A 17,727-nucleotide genomic window follows, 5' to 3' on the forward strand; every position below is an offset into this window, starting at 1 on the left:
ACTCACAGCTGAGGTGCATCTATATGGATTGGAACATGGTGGCATTTTAAGACTGGAGTATACAGTGTGTATTGCCAGAGACTCGACCTTGTGACCAGCGAGTGAGATCGTCGTCTCGGGAGCCATCTCATCATCAGTGGATGCAGAGAACGTCCAGGGTTTGATGCACGGTCTGTGAAAGAGGAGGGGGTGAGGTCTCACGCTCGTCAGCACACTTCCTGAGGTACGTTAGATTTTGTGACTAACGTTTATACAGTCAGTAAATGTGGTGTCCCTCACACCTTTTTATATTGAGCTGTATGTTAGTCATGTATCGGCTTCCACTGCAGTGGAGTTTTGTGAACTGGATGTTCCATGCCTGCAGGTTGGGAAGCTGATTAGTAATCAAGCCAGGAAGTGTTTGCTGTTTGTTCACCTTTAAGTGTTCTCTCTGTGTGTAGAGTGTGGACTCACATAATGGTTCCTTCTTTCACAGACTCGGTTTGTTGCGGCCACCTGGGGGGTGTCGGCGGGGTCCTTGGGTCCGAACAGCTTCTGGCTCCGGACCGTTAGCGCTGCTGGGAGCGCACCACGCCAGACCGCACTTTCTTTTGTTGTTTTTGTATCACTGTTATGTATTAAATTCAGTTAGCCTTTGTACCGTGCTCTGCTTATTTCATACTGGGTCCTTCAAACGCTGGTCGGTTCTCCGAGCTGCGTCCGACACATAACACAAAGACCGTCTCTACATGGACAAGGGTTCATTCCTCTGCACAAACTGGAATATTTTTCATGATTTGGACATAAATGAGGCCACAGAAACAATAATGGACTATATTAAGTTTTGTGTTGACTGTGTGGTTCCCAAAAAAATTATCATTGTGTATCCCAACAACAAGGCTTATATGACTAGAGAAGTAAAAGACTGTATTAATCAGAAAAAGATCGCTTTTAAAAATCATGATAGAGCTGGTTTAGAAACAGTTCAAAGAGAACTCAACCAACTGCTGCGGGAGACAAGAAGGAAACACAGGAACATCACTGAACAAAATTTTAGGTCTATGGACTTAAGAAGGCTTTGGGATTCTATGAAAGCTGCAGTTAACACAACGATGGAGAGGAAAGACTTTCTAACTCATGATGAACTTAATGATTTTTTTCTCAGGTTTGAAACTCAGGACTTTTCTTTGGAATGTAATCATGTGTCTCTTCCTGTTACTGAGGTTGAGTTGGGAGTTGACCCCTATAAAATTAAGTTACTGTTTAGTCGGGTTTGTAAGGGTAAATCCACAGGCCCTGATGGCATTTCTGCTTTTCTTCTAAAGACCTGTGCAGAAGAACTCACTCCAGCTTGGTGCCCAGTTTTTCAGCAGTCTGTAGACACACACACACACACACACACACACACACACACACACACACACACACACACACCACACACACACACACACACACACACACACAACACCACACCACACACACACTTCTAATCTCTGGGAAAAAAAATCTACTATTATTCCTGTTCCAAAGAAACCCTATCCAACTGAGAGTAATGCTTATAGACCAGTAGCATTAACGTCTGTAGTAGTTCAATGTTTGGAGAAATATATTATTTCTATATTGAAAGCCGACATCAGCTCTGAACTGGATCCACTGCAGTTTGCTTACAGACATGGATGAGGTACAGACGATGTAATTAATAGTATTACCCATCTGACCCTGAAGCATCTTGAAGACCCCAAGGCTTATGCACGCCTTATTTGTCGATTTTAGTTCTGCATTTAATACTTTGCGGCCTCATCTGTTGTTAAGCAAATTGTCTCAGATGACTGTAGACCCGCTTATTGTGAAATGGTTTTATTCTTTTTTAACTAATAGGACGCAGAACATTAAAGTAAACAACACAGTATCAGACTCTAGATCTATCAGTACAGGAGTACCTCAGGGTTGTGTGAGTTCCCCTGTTTTGTTTACATTATATAGAAACGAATGCAGCAGTCGTCTCCCCGGTAACCTTATTTTTAAGTTTCTGATGACACTGCCATCCTCAGCCTCTTGCACAAGGACAAAGATCCCTCATCTTTTTTTTTTCTGAGGTGGAGTCTTTTGTTCAGTGGTGTGATGTCAATCACCTGGTTATAAATGTAAATAAAACGCAGGAGATGGTTCTAGATCCTCAGTCTGTTGGGGACCAGACTCCAGTTGTAGTTCATGATCAAAAAATCTGCCAGGTAAGCTCTTATAGATATCTAGGTGTTCGCTGAGATAATCTATTTAGCTGGGAAACCCATATTGATCATTTGTGTGCATGCTTACAGCAAAGACTGTATTTTTTTACGTTGACTTAGGGTGTTCTGTGTTGGAGAGCATCATTAGATACGGGATGGCAGCATGGTATGAGAACTTATCGGTCCAGCTAAAATCAAATCTTTCTCGTCTGGCGCAGACTGCTATGAAGGTTATGGAGAGGACTGGAACCCTTCCCCTTCTGCCCATCTATGAGCAGTCTGTTTATAGGCAAGTACAGAAAATACTCTGATCCGTCCCACATCCTCCATCAGGAGTATGAACTTTTACCATCTGGGAGACGATACAGAGTCCCCAGGTGCAAACTGAACAGATACAAGAACTCTTTTGTTCCTACCTCAGTCAGACTCCTGAATGCTGCAGGGGATGTCCGGGAGCAGCGTTAAGGGCTTTGTGCATGGATGTGTATACATATATATGGATATGTGTATATGTGCACACATGTATGTGTGTGTGTGTGTGTGTGTGTGTGTGGTGTGTGTGTGTGTGTGTGTGTGTGTGTGTGTGTGTGTGGTGTGTGTGTGTGTGTGTGTGTGTGTGTGTGTGTGTGTGTGTGAGAGAATGTGCATGTGTATAAGTAAGGTGTGTACTTTAACTTATTTGAATTAATCTGGTTTTTATCTGTTTTATTATGCTGTTTTATTGTAAATTATATTATGGGAAATGTGCAATAGGCTGATGTATTTTCCATAAGCATGCAAGCGGTGTACTGTTTTGTTGTTGTATTACTGATTTTTGCAACAGAAATGTTTGCAGAGCACTTGAAGTCTAAGACAATTTCCCTTTGGGGACAATAAAGTGTATTGTATCGTATAAGTACATTCTTTTACAACATTGTATGCACATTAATAACATGCAACACAAAAATGTATTTGATGCCAGTTTTGTAGGGCCCCCCCATGCCTTGGCACTGGGGTACATAGTACCCTTTACCTCCCCAATCCGACGCCCCTGTATGGTAATAGGATATTATACATTTATGGTATCAAGTTGATACAGTATTATTAAATTGACTGATAATATGAGTATTAAAATTATATTGTACATTATGTTCACTGCAATAAAGTTTGTCTTTCCTGTTCTACCGTATTCTATTCTGTTAAAACATCATCTCAGAATCATGTGAATGATCATGTGAAACTCAAACATAAGGTCAGAACTGAGTTCTGCATGTTTAAAAACCCTTGTATAGAGGTGTCACATTAAGATATAGGACAAAAAAATTTAAAAAGCTGTAATTCTGACATCTGATTGATGGCCATTTTGGAAAAACGCCCCCTGGCGGCCATTCACTGTTAACATTTAATGTCTCCCTGTGTGATTCTGTGTGAGACCCAGTTACTCAAACAGCAGTCAAAAATTCTTGCCTATGAGATGTATGCAGGGTACTAGGACAGGGCCAGGACTAAATATCCAGGAGGGACTTGGAGTAGATGTTCAATGTGCAGGCCAGCTCCAGGTGTTTGTGAATGTGATGTGTCAATGTGCTTTTGTTGTTGTTGTTAGAACTGAGATGTGTGAAACTCAGGTGTGACATGACCAATACAAGATTAGCAACTGTCACTCCACAACAGCGTTATCCACCACTGGGATACTGAACAGTTTTTACAATAATAACAGATTTCTAACAAGGACAGTGATGAGACAGAGAGAAATCAACAAGCCATGCTTAATTGAGGTGGTGGTCAAGCAGTAACCATAGAAATATGTAGAATTTTATATGAATGAGTATACTGGTAAGTCCTCTTTGGGAGAGGACACGCACAGGGACACAACCATTATACCGCACCACCACAGGGCAAGAATCAAAATTGGAGAGCACAGGCAAGTCACCCAATGAAAGAGTGCACCCAGTCTTCCTACACACAGGAGTGAAGCAGTCATGTGAGCAAGAGATGTAGAACACAAATGTTCATTCCCCAATCCAGACAAAACAAAACAAAAAAAAAACCCAAAGAGAGAATAGGCTAATTCCCCCCACCTGGACCGACCATTCCAGGAAGAGCAGGCAACAGGCATGGGCCCCCCAGGGTCAAAGTCCCTGCATTGGAGTGGAAGAACTGGCTTTCCCAGATGCCAGTGCCAAGGAAGCACTATTCCCAGGTGACCCATACCACCCAGAGGAATCCTGCAGCATAGCATCCCCACCACCCCATGACCCAATGCCCTTCTGGCATCTACCTACAACCCCAAGTACCATAGGACAACAGCAGCATCAACATACAATAATACCAAAGGACCCTGGAGGGCCCCCACACCCAGAGACTCCCATGCATATTCCAAAGGGCCTTTGGCCAGATTGCAGACACCCCCGGCCCTCTGGACATGCGTAGGAATAGAGCACCCACATCCTGTTGCATGGGATATTGGGGCTAGCTATATTATTGTTACTGTTATGATTATGATATTTTCTATCATGTTCAAGTATATAGGACACCACGGCATAGTGCAATATTTACTAGGCACAGTGATCATTATGGCTGATGCTACGTTACATTACTCATTAACTAGTAGTTTGACTACTAAAGTCAGCATTCACAAACAGCAGCTATAACACCCAAAACATTATTTCAAAAACATAACCGCGCAACACGTTTAGGACGGCTGAATAACCAGACAATTACATTTGAAAAACTAACCTTGCAGTGCACCAAAAAGCCTTGTCTGATGTAAAATCTGCAAACAGACAAAAGCAGTGATTCTCTTCTTGCCCTCTGTGTGCAGCAGGCTGTCCTTGCGCTTGTAAATTTTACTTTATCAATAAATTTATAAAATGATTGCATTTTTATTGCAATTTCCATTTGATGCAAATGCTGCCTCCATCATATCTATTGGAATTCGTTAGATTTACTGTCTGATAGAAGCTGTTATTATTTAGTAAATAGCCTTCGGCGTGAAAGTGAAACCTCGTAGAAACAGAGAAACGTCCTCCAGCTGGGGAATGTTGTCCTCTCTGTAGCCACAGTGCTTGATGAGCAGCGGCAGGTTTTTGAGGTGTTCCCGGCAGGCGTGGGTTGGGTACAGCTTGGTGAGCTCCCTGTAGACCACACCCCAAGTCTGGATCTCCTCTGGAGTGTACTCGATCCGAGGGATGGGCTGCCCGCTGGAGTGAAGCAAGCATGAAAGTTACTGCAAACACTTCTGCTGGGAAAACATTTGGTCCCAGTCCAAATAGAGTTAAATATACTCTATCACAGTGTAAAATCAACTCTTATTGGAGTAGAAATGCTTGATTTGATAAGATGGTAGAGCTGATTTCACTCTATAATGGAGTGTATTTTACTCGATTTAGACTGGGACCAAATGTTATCCCGGCAGAGTAGATTTTACTCAGCAAAATTTACTGTGTATGAATACTACAACACTGACGAACACGTAAACAAGTCTGTTACTGTCAGTGGTGGGTACAGATAACCAAAAAATTAACTTCAATAACAAATAAACAGATAACTGAAAAAGTTATCTTTGATAAAGTTAAAACGATAAACCACCCAAAAATGTATCGGAAGTTACAGATAACCAATAACCGATAAATTCCAGTACTGTCTCCAGTACACTTGCAACTACTAACAAGCTGATTTTGAGTTTAACACCACAATCGCTTCTGAAAGCACCAAAGGCGACCACAGACCCAAACAATGAGTCAACACTTCTGTCTTTGACTGTCCTACCCCCTGCAGGAAGCTTCAATTTACTACTTGGCTTCCAGAACAAACACAGCTGAGATGAACTACAAAGCTCAATTCTCTACTCAATCACAATGCTTCCATCAGTAGAGGTGGGCGGATCGATCCTAATATTGATAATATCGATACCAATGGTGGTATTGATATTGACCGATCCTTGTGTAAAAAGATCGATACTCAAGCTTTTTTTCTCTCCCGCACACACTGACTGATGCAGATTCATCAAAGTCTACTCTCTGTCTGTAAGAGCAGTGCTGCGCTGTGTCACACAACCAGGAGCAGCACACCCTTTTATTGTGGTTTGTCAGCCCTCTACCTCAGGAGATTTTGTTTTAAGTTGTGTTGAGTGATATTTTTTTAAACAAAAATGTTGATTGTGATAAGTATTTTGTTGTCACATACAATGTTTGGCGAAATTCTATCCTAGGTCTTTTGGATCCTTTGGATCTACGAAGCTTAAATATGATAAAGTATCGGTATCGATATCGGCGATACCGGGCTTGTATTTACTTGGTATTGAATCAATACCAGAATTCCCGGTATCGCCCACCTCTAGCCATCAGACTGAGGTCTTGGAAAATAAAGCAATGCTGACTTATGGTTTGGTGTAAATAAAATGAATACTGACAGAATAACTCCATTAATGTCAATTCTGTCATTTGTGCAAAGTTAAGATATCAAATCAAATCAACTTTATTTATATAGCGCCAAATCACAACAAACAGCTGCCCCAAGGCACTTTATATTGTAAGGCAAGGCCATACAATAATTACGGAAAAATCTCAACAGTCAAAACGACCCCCTGTGAGCAAGCACTTGGCGACAGTGGGAAGGAAAAACTCCCTTTTAACAGGAAGAAACCTCCAGCAGAACCAGGCTCAAGGAGGGGCAGTCTTCTGCTGGGACTGGTTGGGGCTGAGGGAGAGAACCAGGAAAAAGACATGCTGTGGAAGAGAGCAGAGATCAATCACTAATGATTAAATGCAGAGTGGTGCATACAGAGCAAAAAGAGAAAGAAACAGTGCATCATGGGAACCCCCCAACAGTCTAAGTCTGTAGCAGCATAACTAAGGGATGGTTCAGGGTCACCTGATCCAGCCCTAACTATAAGCTTTAGCAAAAAGGAAAGTTTTAAGCCTAATCTTAAAAGTAGAGAGGGTGTCTGTCTCCCTGATCCGAATTGGGAGCTGGTTCCAGAGGAGAGGAGCCTGAAAGCTGAAGGCTCTGCCTTCCGTTCTACTCTTACAAACCCTAGGAACTACAAGTAAGCCTGCAGTCTGAGAGCGAAGCGCTCTATTGAGGTGATATGGTACTATGAGGTCCCTAAGATAAGATGGGACCTGATTATTCAAAACCTTATAAGTAAGAAGAAGAATTTTAAATTCTATTCTAGAATTAACAGGAAGCCAATGAAGAGAGGCCAATATGGGTGAGATATTCTCTCTCCTTCTAGTCCCTGTCAGTACTCTAGCTGCAGCATTTTGAATTAACTGAAGGCTTTTCAGGAAACTTTTAGGACAACCTGATAATAATGAATTACAATAGTCCAGCCTAGAAGAAATAAATGCATGAGTTAGTTTTTCAGCATCACTCTGAGACAAGACCTTTCTAATTTTAGAGATATTGCGCAAATGCAAAAAAGCAGTCCTACATATTTGTTTAATATGCGCATTGAATGACATATCCTGATCAAAAATGACTCAAAGATTTCTCACAGTATTACTAGAGGTCAGGGTAATGCCATTCAGAGTAAGGATCTGGTTAGACAACATGTTTCTAAGATTTGTGGGGCCAAGTACAATAACTTCAGTTTTATCTGAGTTTAAAAGCAGGAAATTAGAGGTCATCCATGTCTTTATGTCTGTAAGACAATCCTGCAGTTTAGCTAATTGGTGTGTGTCCTCTGGCTTCATGGATAGATAAAGCTGGGTATCATCTGCGTAACAATGAAAATTTAAGCAATGCTGTCTAATAATACTGCCTAAGGGAAACATGTATAAAGTGAATAAAATTGGTCCTAGCACAGAACCTTGTGGACTTCATAATTAACCTTAGTCTGTGAAGAGATTCCCCATTTACATGAACAAATTGTAATCTATTAGATAAATATGATTCAAACCACTGCAGTGCAGTGCCTTTAATACCTATGGCATGCTCTAATCTCTGTAATAAAATTTTATGGTCAACAGTATCAAAAGCAGCACTGAGGTCTAACAGAACAAGCACAGAGATGAGTCCACTGTCTGAGGCCATAAGAAGATCATTTGTAACCTTCACTAATGCTGTTTCTGTACTATGATGGATTCTAAAACCTGACTGAAACTCTTCAAATAGACCATTCCTCTGCAGATGATCAGTTAGCTGTTTTACAACTACCTTTTCAAGAATTTTTGAGAGAAAAGGAAGGTTGGAGATTGGCCTATAATTAGCTAAGATAGCTGGGTCAAGTGATGGCTTTTTAAGTAATGGTTTAATTACTGCCACCTTAAAAGCCTGTGGTACATAGCCAACTAATAAAGATAGATTGATCATATTTAAGATCGAAGCATTAATTAATGGTAGGGCTTCCTTGAGCAGCCTGGTAGGAATGGGGTCTAATAGACATGTTGATGGTTTGGAGGAAGTAAGTAATGAAAATAACTTTGACAGAACAATCGGAGAGAAACAGTCTAACCAAATACCGGCATCACTGAAAGCAGCCAAAGATAACGATATGTCTTTGGGATGGTTATGAGTAATTTCTTCTCTAATAGTTAGAATTTTATTAGCAAAGAAAGTCATGAAGTCATTACTAGTTAAAGTTAAAGGAATACTCGGCTCAATAGAGCTCTGACTCTTTGTCAGCCTGGCTACATTGCTGAAAAGAAACCTGGGGTTGTTCTTATTTTCTTCAATTAGTGATGAGTAGTAAGATGTCCTAGCTTTACGGAGGGCTTTTTTATAGAGCAACAGACTCTTTTTCCAGGCTAAGTGAAGATCTTCTAAATTAGTGAGATGCCATTTCCTCTCCAACTTACGGGTTATCTCCTTTAAGCTGCGAGTTTGTGAGTTATACCACAGAGTCAGGCACTTCTGATTTAAGGCTCTCTTTTTCAGAGGAGCTACAGCATCCAAAGTTGTCTTCAATGAGGATGTAAAACTATTGACGAGATACTCTATCTCACTCACAGAGTTTAGGTAGCTACTCTGCACTGTGTTGGTATATGGCATTAGAGAACATAAAGAAGGAGTCATATCCTTAAACCTAGTTACAGCGCTTTCTGAAAGACTTCTAGTGTAATGAAACTTATTCCCCACTGCTGGGTAGTCCATCAGAGTAAATGTAAATGTTGTTAAGAAATGATCAGACAGAAGGGAGTTTTCAGGGAATACTGTTAAGTCTTCAATTTCCATACCATAAGTCAGAACAAGATCTAAGATATGATTAAAGTGGTGGGTGGACTCATTTACATTTTGAGCAAAGCCAATTGAGTCTAATAATAGATTAAATGCAGTGTTGAGGCTGTCATTCTCAGCATCTGTGTGGATGTTAAAATCGCCCACTATAATTATCTGAGCTAAGCACTAAGTCAGACAAAAGGTCTGAAAATTCACAGAGAAACTCACAGTAACAACCAGCTGGACGATAGATAATAACAAATAAAACTGGTTTTTGGGACTTCCAATTTGGATGGACAAGACTAAGAGTCAAGCTTTCAAATGAATTAAAGCTCTGTCTGGGTTTTGGATTAATTAATAAGCTGGAAGATATAGATAAAGATAAAGATTCTTTATCTTCCGGTTCTGGAAGATAAAGATATAACATATATCTTTTAATGTTGAATAATGCACTAATTCTGAAGTTTTGTAACAAACATAGACAGATGGCATTCTGGGTAAAATGTACCTCCGCTAACACTGATTGGTTATGTAAACCAACACGTTAATGTGAGGTGTGTCGTGTGTTTATGTTTACAGATAAATGTGCTTTTGTAAAATATGCCAAAAAAAAAAGGCATTTTCAAAAAAAAAAAAAGCCAAGTTGTAATTAGATAACCATCTGATATAACCAGTGTCAAAATAAATAGAACACTGCCATGATCTACTGGAGCCAGTGTGAGTTTTGGCCCTTTTTCAGTTGATTTTTCATTGGTGCGAGAATTTTTTGGATTGCACCGAGTTTCAGGTTAATCGTGCGTCCTGCATCGGTTAGTATACATGGAGTAACGAGCTGCATTTAACATCTCACGACCAGCTCTCGCACTGTGCCTGTGCAAACACTGCAGACCTGTTTTGTAATTTTTTTTTTTGTTTAAACTTTGATGTCTCCCATCGAGAGTTTTTGTAAATTAAGTTTGACAAAAAAGCTTCTGTTTACGTTTTGCTTCAGGAAACATGAGTCCGACGTGTTTGAGCTGGAACCGAGTACGGTGATTGAAAATATCAGCCCAGCTTCAGTTTGAATACTGCCATGAACACTACTGGCCAATACATGGCAGCAGAGACTTGCCAAAACAAAATTCCAGATAATCTGTCTGCTGCTACTCTGCTACGTTTAAGATGTGTGGAATTTAATAAACGCAAAACACAATAACAACGTCTATAAACCCAGAGAATATATTCACAAGAGTTTTAGGCACTAGAGTTTAATGCTGTTATCCGTGCAGCCTGATCGTGAACGTACTGAGATTATCCTATACCCATAATGCACCTGGACACAGCATGTCCACAATAAAACCTTAAAAATTAGCGCATTACTTTAAAACTAAAACATATATCTGATATTTTCACTTCAGATGTGACATTAATTGAAATAACTTGTCTGAAATTAGTTTGGTTAAAATTTGAACCATAAGTTAAAAATGTATGCCTCTGGATGACTTGGGTGATATTGCTGTCATATCAGTATGGAGTTAAAAGAAATTAGTTTTGGGGTTTTTTTTTGTGACCAGTTCTCCTTTGCCCGCAGAGGATAGGGCAGTTTCTTCTAGAAGCAGCTCTCCTCTGTTTTGTAGAGGGTAGAACTACACATTAGCTATAAAACATTTAACAAGTAGGTGCTCAACTGTTTTTAAATTTTATAAGAGTTTGTAGCTGTTAAAATTTGTTTACCACATTAATGGTCTAAAAAGTATCAGACAAAAATTTATCGGAAGATAATTAGTCCGATAATGGTTTTCAGAGTTATCTGAAAAGATAATCCAATAATGAAAACATTATCTTCGATAATTATCGGTTATTGGATTATCGGAACTGTGCCCACCACTGGTTACTATGATAAAATGAAACTATTCTTAGAATTACAAGTACAGCTACCCTGGGTTTTAAATCTTATGCTTCATGATAGAAATCAAGCAAACACGTAGCAGTGCCATTAAATATCACACAGCTGTTCACAGCTGTTCTTAAATATGACACAGCTGTTCACAGCTGTTCACAGCGCTCAGCTAACCTGAGCCACAATAAATGTAGTGCTTACAATAAGATTTATATTCATACAAGTGTTTAATTACTGCAGTGATGTGAGCATCATCAGAGTTAATGTTGCTTACAATTTATAATTCATGGCCACTTCCACAAAGAACTTCCTCCGCTGGCGATAAACATTATCCTTAAAGCCCTGCAGCCAAAAAACAAGAGCCGGGGGGGGGGGGTTCCAGCTTCAGAAATAGTTTTACACCTTTAAAAACTAAAATATTACAACTGAAACAAAATGTGAATCACATTCTACAACTGCAAAGACAAGTTTATTTACAACTTGGATTAAAAAAAAAACATGTTCAAATTCCATTTTCCCCAAACACATATTCATTTTTTAAATCAATATGTGTATTAAATCAGGTAGAATGTCTACTGCAGTTACACATGAATTACTTTTAAAAATAGTTACAAGATTTATTTCAGTTTAAGATTTCTCAGATTTTCAGTAGTTTAGTTTAACAGCATGAAACATTCCATTAATTGATAAAATTTTGTGTAGAAGCTTCTGAATGTCTAACTGGCATAACTCCAGGTTAATGAGGGAGCAGTGACTGTGTTTAAGGGCCTCACATCAAACGCAGGGGTATGTTTGTGTTTAAGAGCAGGGAAACGAATTCAGAGCAGCAGTGGTGGCCAAGTGTGCTTGTTTACACAGTGGAAGGTTCTTGGTTCAAAGCCACCTCTGAACGTTCTCTGTATAATGTGGAGTTGTGTCAGGAAGGGCACCCAGTGTAAAATGTGCCAAATCAACACGCAGATCCACCTTGGATCTGCTGTGGAGACCCTGAGTGAAAACAAGGGAGAGGCCAAAGGAACGAACTAGCAGGGAAACAAACTCTATGCCAAGGCTTCTGGAGCACAGGTTTGGCTCTGCACAAGTCCAGTTCCTCCTGAGCAGCCGTCTTGAAAAGAATCATAGAACCAGAAGGAACTGTACAATCAAAAATTATAAGAGGTTTGGGCCACACAGACAACATCATTCGAGAAAGAAGCCAAATTAGCACCCAGGAATTTAATGTTAGATCTAATGTAAGCTTGGGGACATAATAAAGCACTGAAGTTGCAGGAAATGTTGATGGAGTTGGAGGCATCAGACAGAGATGTAAGTGAGCGCTCCAACACATGCACTCAAAGGTTGTCAACCAGGTAGGAAGACATGAATCTAAAATTGACATTTAGGTTACAGCTGATCACCAGCTGTAACCTAAGGGTGATTGTCGCCCCATCTTTGCTTGTGAACAGCTGAGACTTTTGGGGATGCTCCTTTTCTACCCAATAATGACACTCACAATTACTATCCTCAGTTCCCAAAAGCTTATTGAGTGTTGTTAGAAGGAAAGGTGATATAACTGTTATGTGTCGGACGCAGCTCGGAGAACCGACCAGCGTTTGAAGGACCCAGTATGAAATAAGCAGAGCACGGTACAAAGGCTAACTGAATTTAATACATAACAGTGATACAAAAATAACAAAAAGTGCGGTCTGGCGTGGTGCGCTCCCAGCAGCGCTAACGGTCCGGAGCCAGAAGCTGTTCGGACCCAAGAACCCCGCCGACACCCCCCAGGTGGCCGCAACAAACCGAGTCTGTGAAAGAAGGAACCATTATGTGAGTCCACACTCTACACACAGAGAGAACACTTAAAGGTGTACAAACAGCAAACACTTCCTGGCTTGATTACTAATCAGCTTCCCAACCTGCAGGCATGGAACATCCAGTTCACAAAACTCCACTGCAGTGGAAGCCGATACATGACTAACATACAGCTCAATATAATAAAGGTGTGAGGGACACCACATTTACTGACTGTATAAATGTTAGTCACAAAATCTAACGTACCTCAGGAAGTGTGCTGACGAGTGTGAGACCTCACCCCCTCCTCTTTCACAGACCGTGCATCAAACCTGGACGTTCTCTGCATCCACTGATGATGAGATGGCTCCCGAGACGAGGATCTCACCCGTCTGGTCACAAGGTCGAGTCTCTGGCAAATACACACTGTGCACTCCAGTCTTAAATGCCACCATGTTCCAATCCATGCAGATGCACCACAGCTGTGAGTCCTGATGAGCCGCAGGTGATCAGCCTCAGGTGATCAGGGTGAGGTCCTGATAAACTCAGCAACACAGCCACTCAGTTCCAAATGCAAGCCACCTGGAAGGAAAAACAAAAGACAGAAACAAAAAGGCAGCCAGGCCCCCCAGCCATACAACAATAACACAGTGGTAAACATGTCACTGTCCCAACGTTTTTGAAACGTGTTGCAGGCATCCATTTCAAAATGAGCAAATATTTGCACAAAAACAAGGTAGTTTATCAGTTTGAATATATTGTCTTTGTGGTGTATTCAATAGGTTGAAGAGGATTTGCAAATCGTTGTATTTTGTTTTTATTTACATTTCACACAATATCCCAACTTCATTGGAATTGGGGTTATAAACTGGTGAAAATCTGTAATACTGAAAAAAAAAACTAAATGAAATTAATCTATCTTGTAACTATTACTTTTAAATAGCTTTATGTAGAAATACAATAGACATTCTAACTGGCTTAACACACTTTTGAAAAAAGTGGAACAGTGGGGGGAAAAAAAAGGGTTCAAAAGCTTTGAGTTGTAGTAATTCCTTCTCAGTAATAAGACATGACCACTTTAGGGTACCTACTTTTGATCATTTTAGTAATAATGTGATCAGGACTAAAATGAAGAAGACAAAGTTGGTGTCACTTACAGGATGGTCGGCGTCCAGCTCTGATCCGTACATCAGCACTCTGTGAGAACACTCGTCCAACTCTGAGATTTTCATCGGGAACCATGGAACATCATCTTCATCTGATCATGAAACAAAGCCAGAAAAACAAACACTAGCAACAAAAGGGAATTTGTCCCTAAACCGCTTACTCCAATTAAGGATCATGGGGGGGGGAGGCTGGAGCCTATCCCAGCAGTCACAGGGTGTGAGGCGGGGTACATTGGTCAGGATGCCAGTCTGTCACAGGGTCACATGCAGACAAACAAACACGTTCACACCTACACTCATCTTTACAACTCAACTCAACATCCAAAACTTGTAAGTGCTCTTTATGTTAAAGAGAAGCTGCAAGTGGACGTAACTAAACGCAACATGTTTTAGAGCAGTGGTGTCCAAACTGATTCCAGAAAGGCCGAGAGGGTGCGGGGTTTTTTTGCAGCCACTGACTCCAGCAGGTGATTTCACTGATTAATATCACTTTGAGCAGGTGGGATGAGTTCATCAGTGACATCACCTGCTGGAGTCAGTGGCTGCAAAAAAAACCTGCACCCTTTTCAGCCCTTTCTGGAATCAGTTTGGACACCACTGTTTTAGAGTGTACGGACCATTTAAACTTTAAAGTTTTCAATCCACCTCACCTGCATGTCTTTGGATGTGAGAGGAAGCCTGAGCCGGAGAGAATCCAGGCAAACAGGGGGAGAAGATGCAAACTCCACACAGAAAGACCCCAGGTGGGAATCGAACCCATGACCTTTATTTAAGTACATGATTTATTTATTTAAATTCTTATTGATGGCATGTTTGGGGATAAATTGAACAATGAGTTTTGTTTCAAATCGCCTTGTTGTGGTTCGGTTCTGTTGGGTTGTTTTGGATGTGTCCCTTGTCCCCATGTCCTTTTGTGTTTTAGTGCTCACCTGTCTGTCCTCTTGTTGTTTTCTGGTTGAAGGTGTGTGTGAGTGTGAACATGCCTCCCACTCGCTTCTGTTCATTGTCTGCATCTGTGGTTGTGTCTGTGAAGTTAATGCATGTGCTGTATGTGGTGTGTGTGTGTGTGTGTGTGTGTGTGTGTGTGTGTGTGTGCGTGCCTGAGTAGGTGTTAATATGTGCGTGGTTGATCCAGTGTGTCTGTGATGTAAGTGCGTGTTTTTCGGTGTATGTGAGAGTGTGCCGTGATTCTTACTCGTTTCTGCTGTGCACGCGCACTGGGGTTTTCGTTCGTTCTCGCGCAGCATCTCGGGGTTTCCCTGGTCGTTGTGATCCGGTTCGTTCTTCCTTTGGTTCTGTGTCGGCTCGCGCTCAGCTGCTTGTTTTGTTTTGACAGCTGTCATGTGAAGGCTCCGCCTCTTGCACGTGTAGTGTTTATTTCTTCTTGTGTTTAACAGTCTCAGGTTTTCTCTAATGATCTTTTTCTGTGATTCATCACGATATTGTGTTATGGATTTCTAGATTTCATGCTCAGTTTATTTCTCCACCCAATCCAATTATTTTGTTGTCATTGTTTACTGATCGATTTGTTTCCCACGTGCTTCCTGTGTTCCACTTCACACCTGTTGGTTTGGTCATTAATTCCGTTTGTTATTTAAGTGTCACTTCGATTGTTTTGCCACGTGTCTCTCTGAGACAGAAGTTTTCTGATCACTTCACTGAAGCGCTGATCTTTATCATTATTTTCCCTCGCTGTCACGTTTTGACAGTTGCTTTCTGTAAACACTTTTTTTTTGTTTGATTTTTTTTCCAGTTTCTCCAGTTTCTTTGCACAGTACTCTGACTGTTTGATCTTTCGTCACATCACCTCCCTTTTAATCTGAGAAGCATTTTGGGGTTTAATGTCACCTTGTTGTTTTTCCCCTGACGTTTGTTTGCATCCTGTTCCTTCTTGTTTTGGCATCTGCATTCTGGGGTCCAGTTCCTAGAGTTCCAGGGTTCTAACCCTTAACATACTGTCACACTAAAAAAAAACTGACTCATTCGATTGGATTTCCATAAATATAGTCCCAAACTAAATTAAATAAAATTTTCTTGTATGGATGTGCTTTATTTGAATTGTGGCTACATATATTTATTAAATGGAAATCCTGCACATAATTGAATTGAGTTAATCCAATGACTCAGTTATTTTTAGTCCAGAAGTAAAGCTTTTTTTGCCGAATGAAAGAAAAAATATGCAAAACACATTAAATTCTTAAGAACGTGCACTTTGTTCAATACCAGGTGGGTCTTTTTTTTCTGAAACAGCATACAGAGTATAAAGAGAAGATAAGGTGGAACTCAGTCCAGTTCACGTGTGGTGAGAAGGCAAACTAAACCACAGATTTGTTGAATTGATGCCGTGTGTACTGAAGCTGTTGTGGTATGTTGGTTGCACCAAACCTACTGTCTGTACCCGCTAGTGCCCTGTAGCAGCTATTCTCCTTAATTAGCATTTATTTTTGGACATTTTGTAAATATGATTTGAATGAATATGAACCAGTCCATCTCCAGCTCTCAGTAGTGACCATCTGTCTGCTACAGCCAGGTGAAACGTGGGCATCCCCTTGGCCTTCTCCAGCCACTAGGGTCGCAAACACTGAGGCACCTGCATGTTGGATCACATCCATGGAATTGTGTCACATGGTGAAAATGTCACAACTATCATTCCCTCATAACGCAAGTGATACGCCTCATCATTTGACAGTCATTCCAGCAGTACACAAGGATCCCCAGAGGACATCCACTCGTTATCTTAGCTCACTGGTTCACATATGATAAACCTACAGTAAGACAGGAAGGACCAGGGTCTAGCTAGAACCATTTTAGTGCTGGGTAAATTACGTGATCGCGGCTCACAGCTGGGGGAGCAGGGGCCCCGGTGGGGTTTTATACCTCTAAAATGTTATTGGCATGCCCTATTTTAACCCACTTTGAGTGGTTTTAGATGCACTGAAAGCAAGAATATTAGACAAAAAAAACCCATGACATTTATGTTGTAAATATTTGTAATACCAAAGTTATCTTTAAAATGTTTCTGTCAAATTCTAAGTTAATAAAATAAGTAACGTTGAAAAGGTTAAAAACGCCCAGCATCTCGTTGCCCCTTAGCTGAGCGTCCTACAGGGTCCAACATGTTTACTTTGAAAAAATTAGAGTGTTCAAAGCAGGTCTGGTTGTCTGAATACCCCAACTAGGAATAATGGAATAGGACTCCGGTTCTATTTTGTGGGTTTTCTTTCTCTGAACTGGGGCCATGATTAAGAGGGACGGTCGGGGGCATTTGTATTGTGCCGCTAGAGGTGAAATTCTTGGACTGACACAAGATGGATGAAAGCAAAAGCATTTGCCAAGAATGTTTTTGTTAATCAAGAACGAAAGTCGGAGGTTCAAACACGAACTGATACAGTTGTAGTTCCGACCGTAAACGATGCCAACTAGCGATCCGACGGCGTATTTCCCATGACCATCCTTCGTTTACTCAGCTGATAGCAGCCAGCCAATTATCCCTTTCTTTATCAGTCCCCATTCTGCTTAAAAATAACAAAATAAATAATTAATTTAATCATATTTGGAG

At 40.8% G+C, this 17,727-nt stretch overlaps 1 protein-coding gene across 1 annotated transcript in view; it reads right to left on the reverse strand.

Annotated features, from left to right (window-relative positions):
- The window catches only part of tph2 (tryptophan hydroxylase 2 (tryptophan 5-monooxygenase)), a 94,970-nt gene that overhangs the window by 25,271 nt on the left and 51,972 nt on the right, over positions 1 to 17,727 (reverse strand). Inside the window, exons 4-6 of the mRNA XM_034175755.1 lie at positions 14,160 to 14,260; positions 11,504 to 11,571; positions 5,193 to 5,389 (exon numbers count right to left, since the gene is read on the reverse strand). Coding sequence (XP_034031646.1) covers positions 5,193 to 5,389; positions 11,504 to 11,571; positions 14,160 to 14,260 — 366 coding nt within the window. The remainder of the gene's footprint in view (positions 1 to 5,192; positions 5,390 to 11,503; positions 11,572 to 14,159; positions 14,261 to 17,727) is intronic.

This window comes from Thalassophryne amazonica, chromosome 8, assembly GCF_902500255.1.
Source record: "Thalassophryne amazonica chromosome 8, fThaAma1.1, whole genome shotgun sequence".
NCBI classification, from domain to species: Eukaryota; Metazoa; Chordata; class Actinopteri; order Batrachoidiformes; family Batrachoididae; genus Thalassophryne; species Thalassophryne amazonica.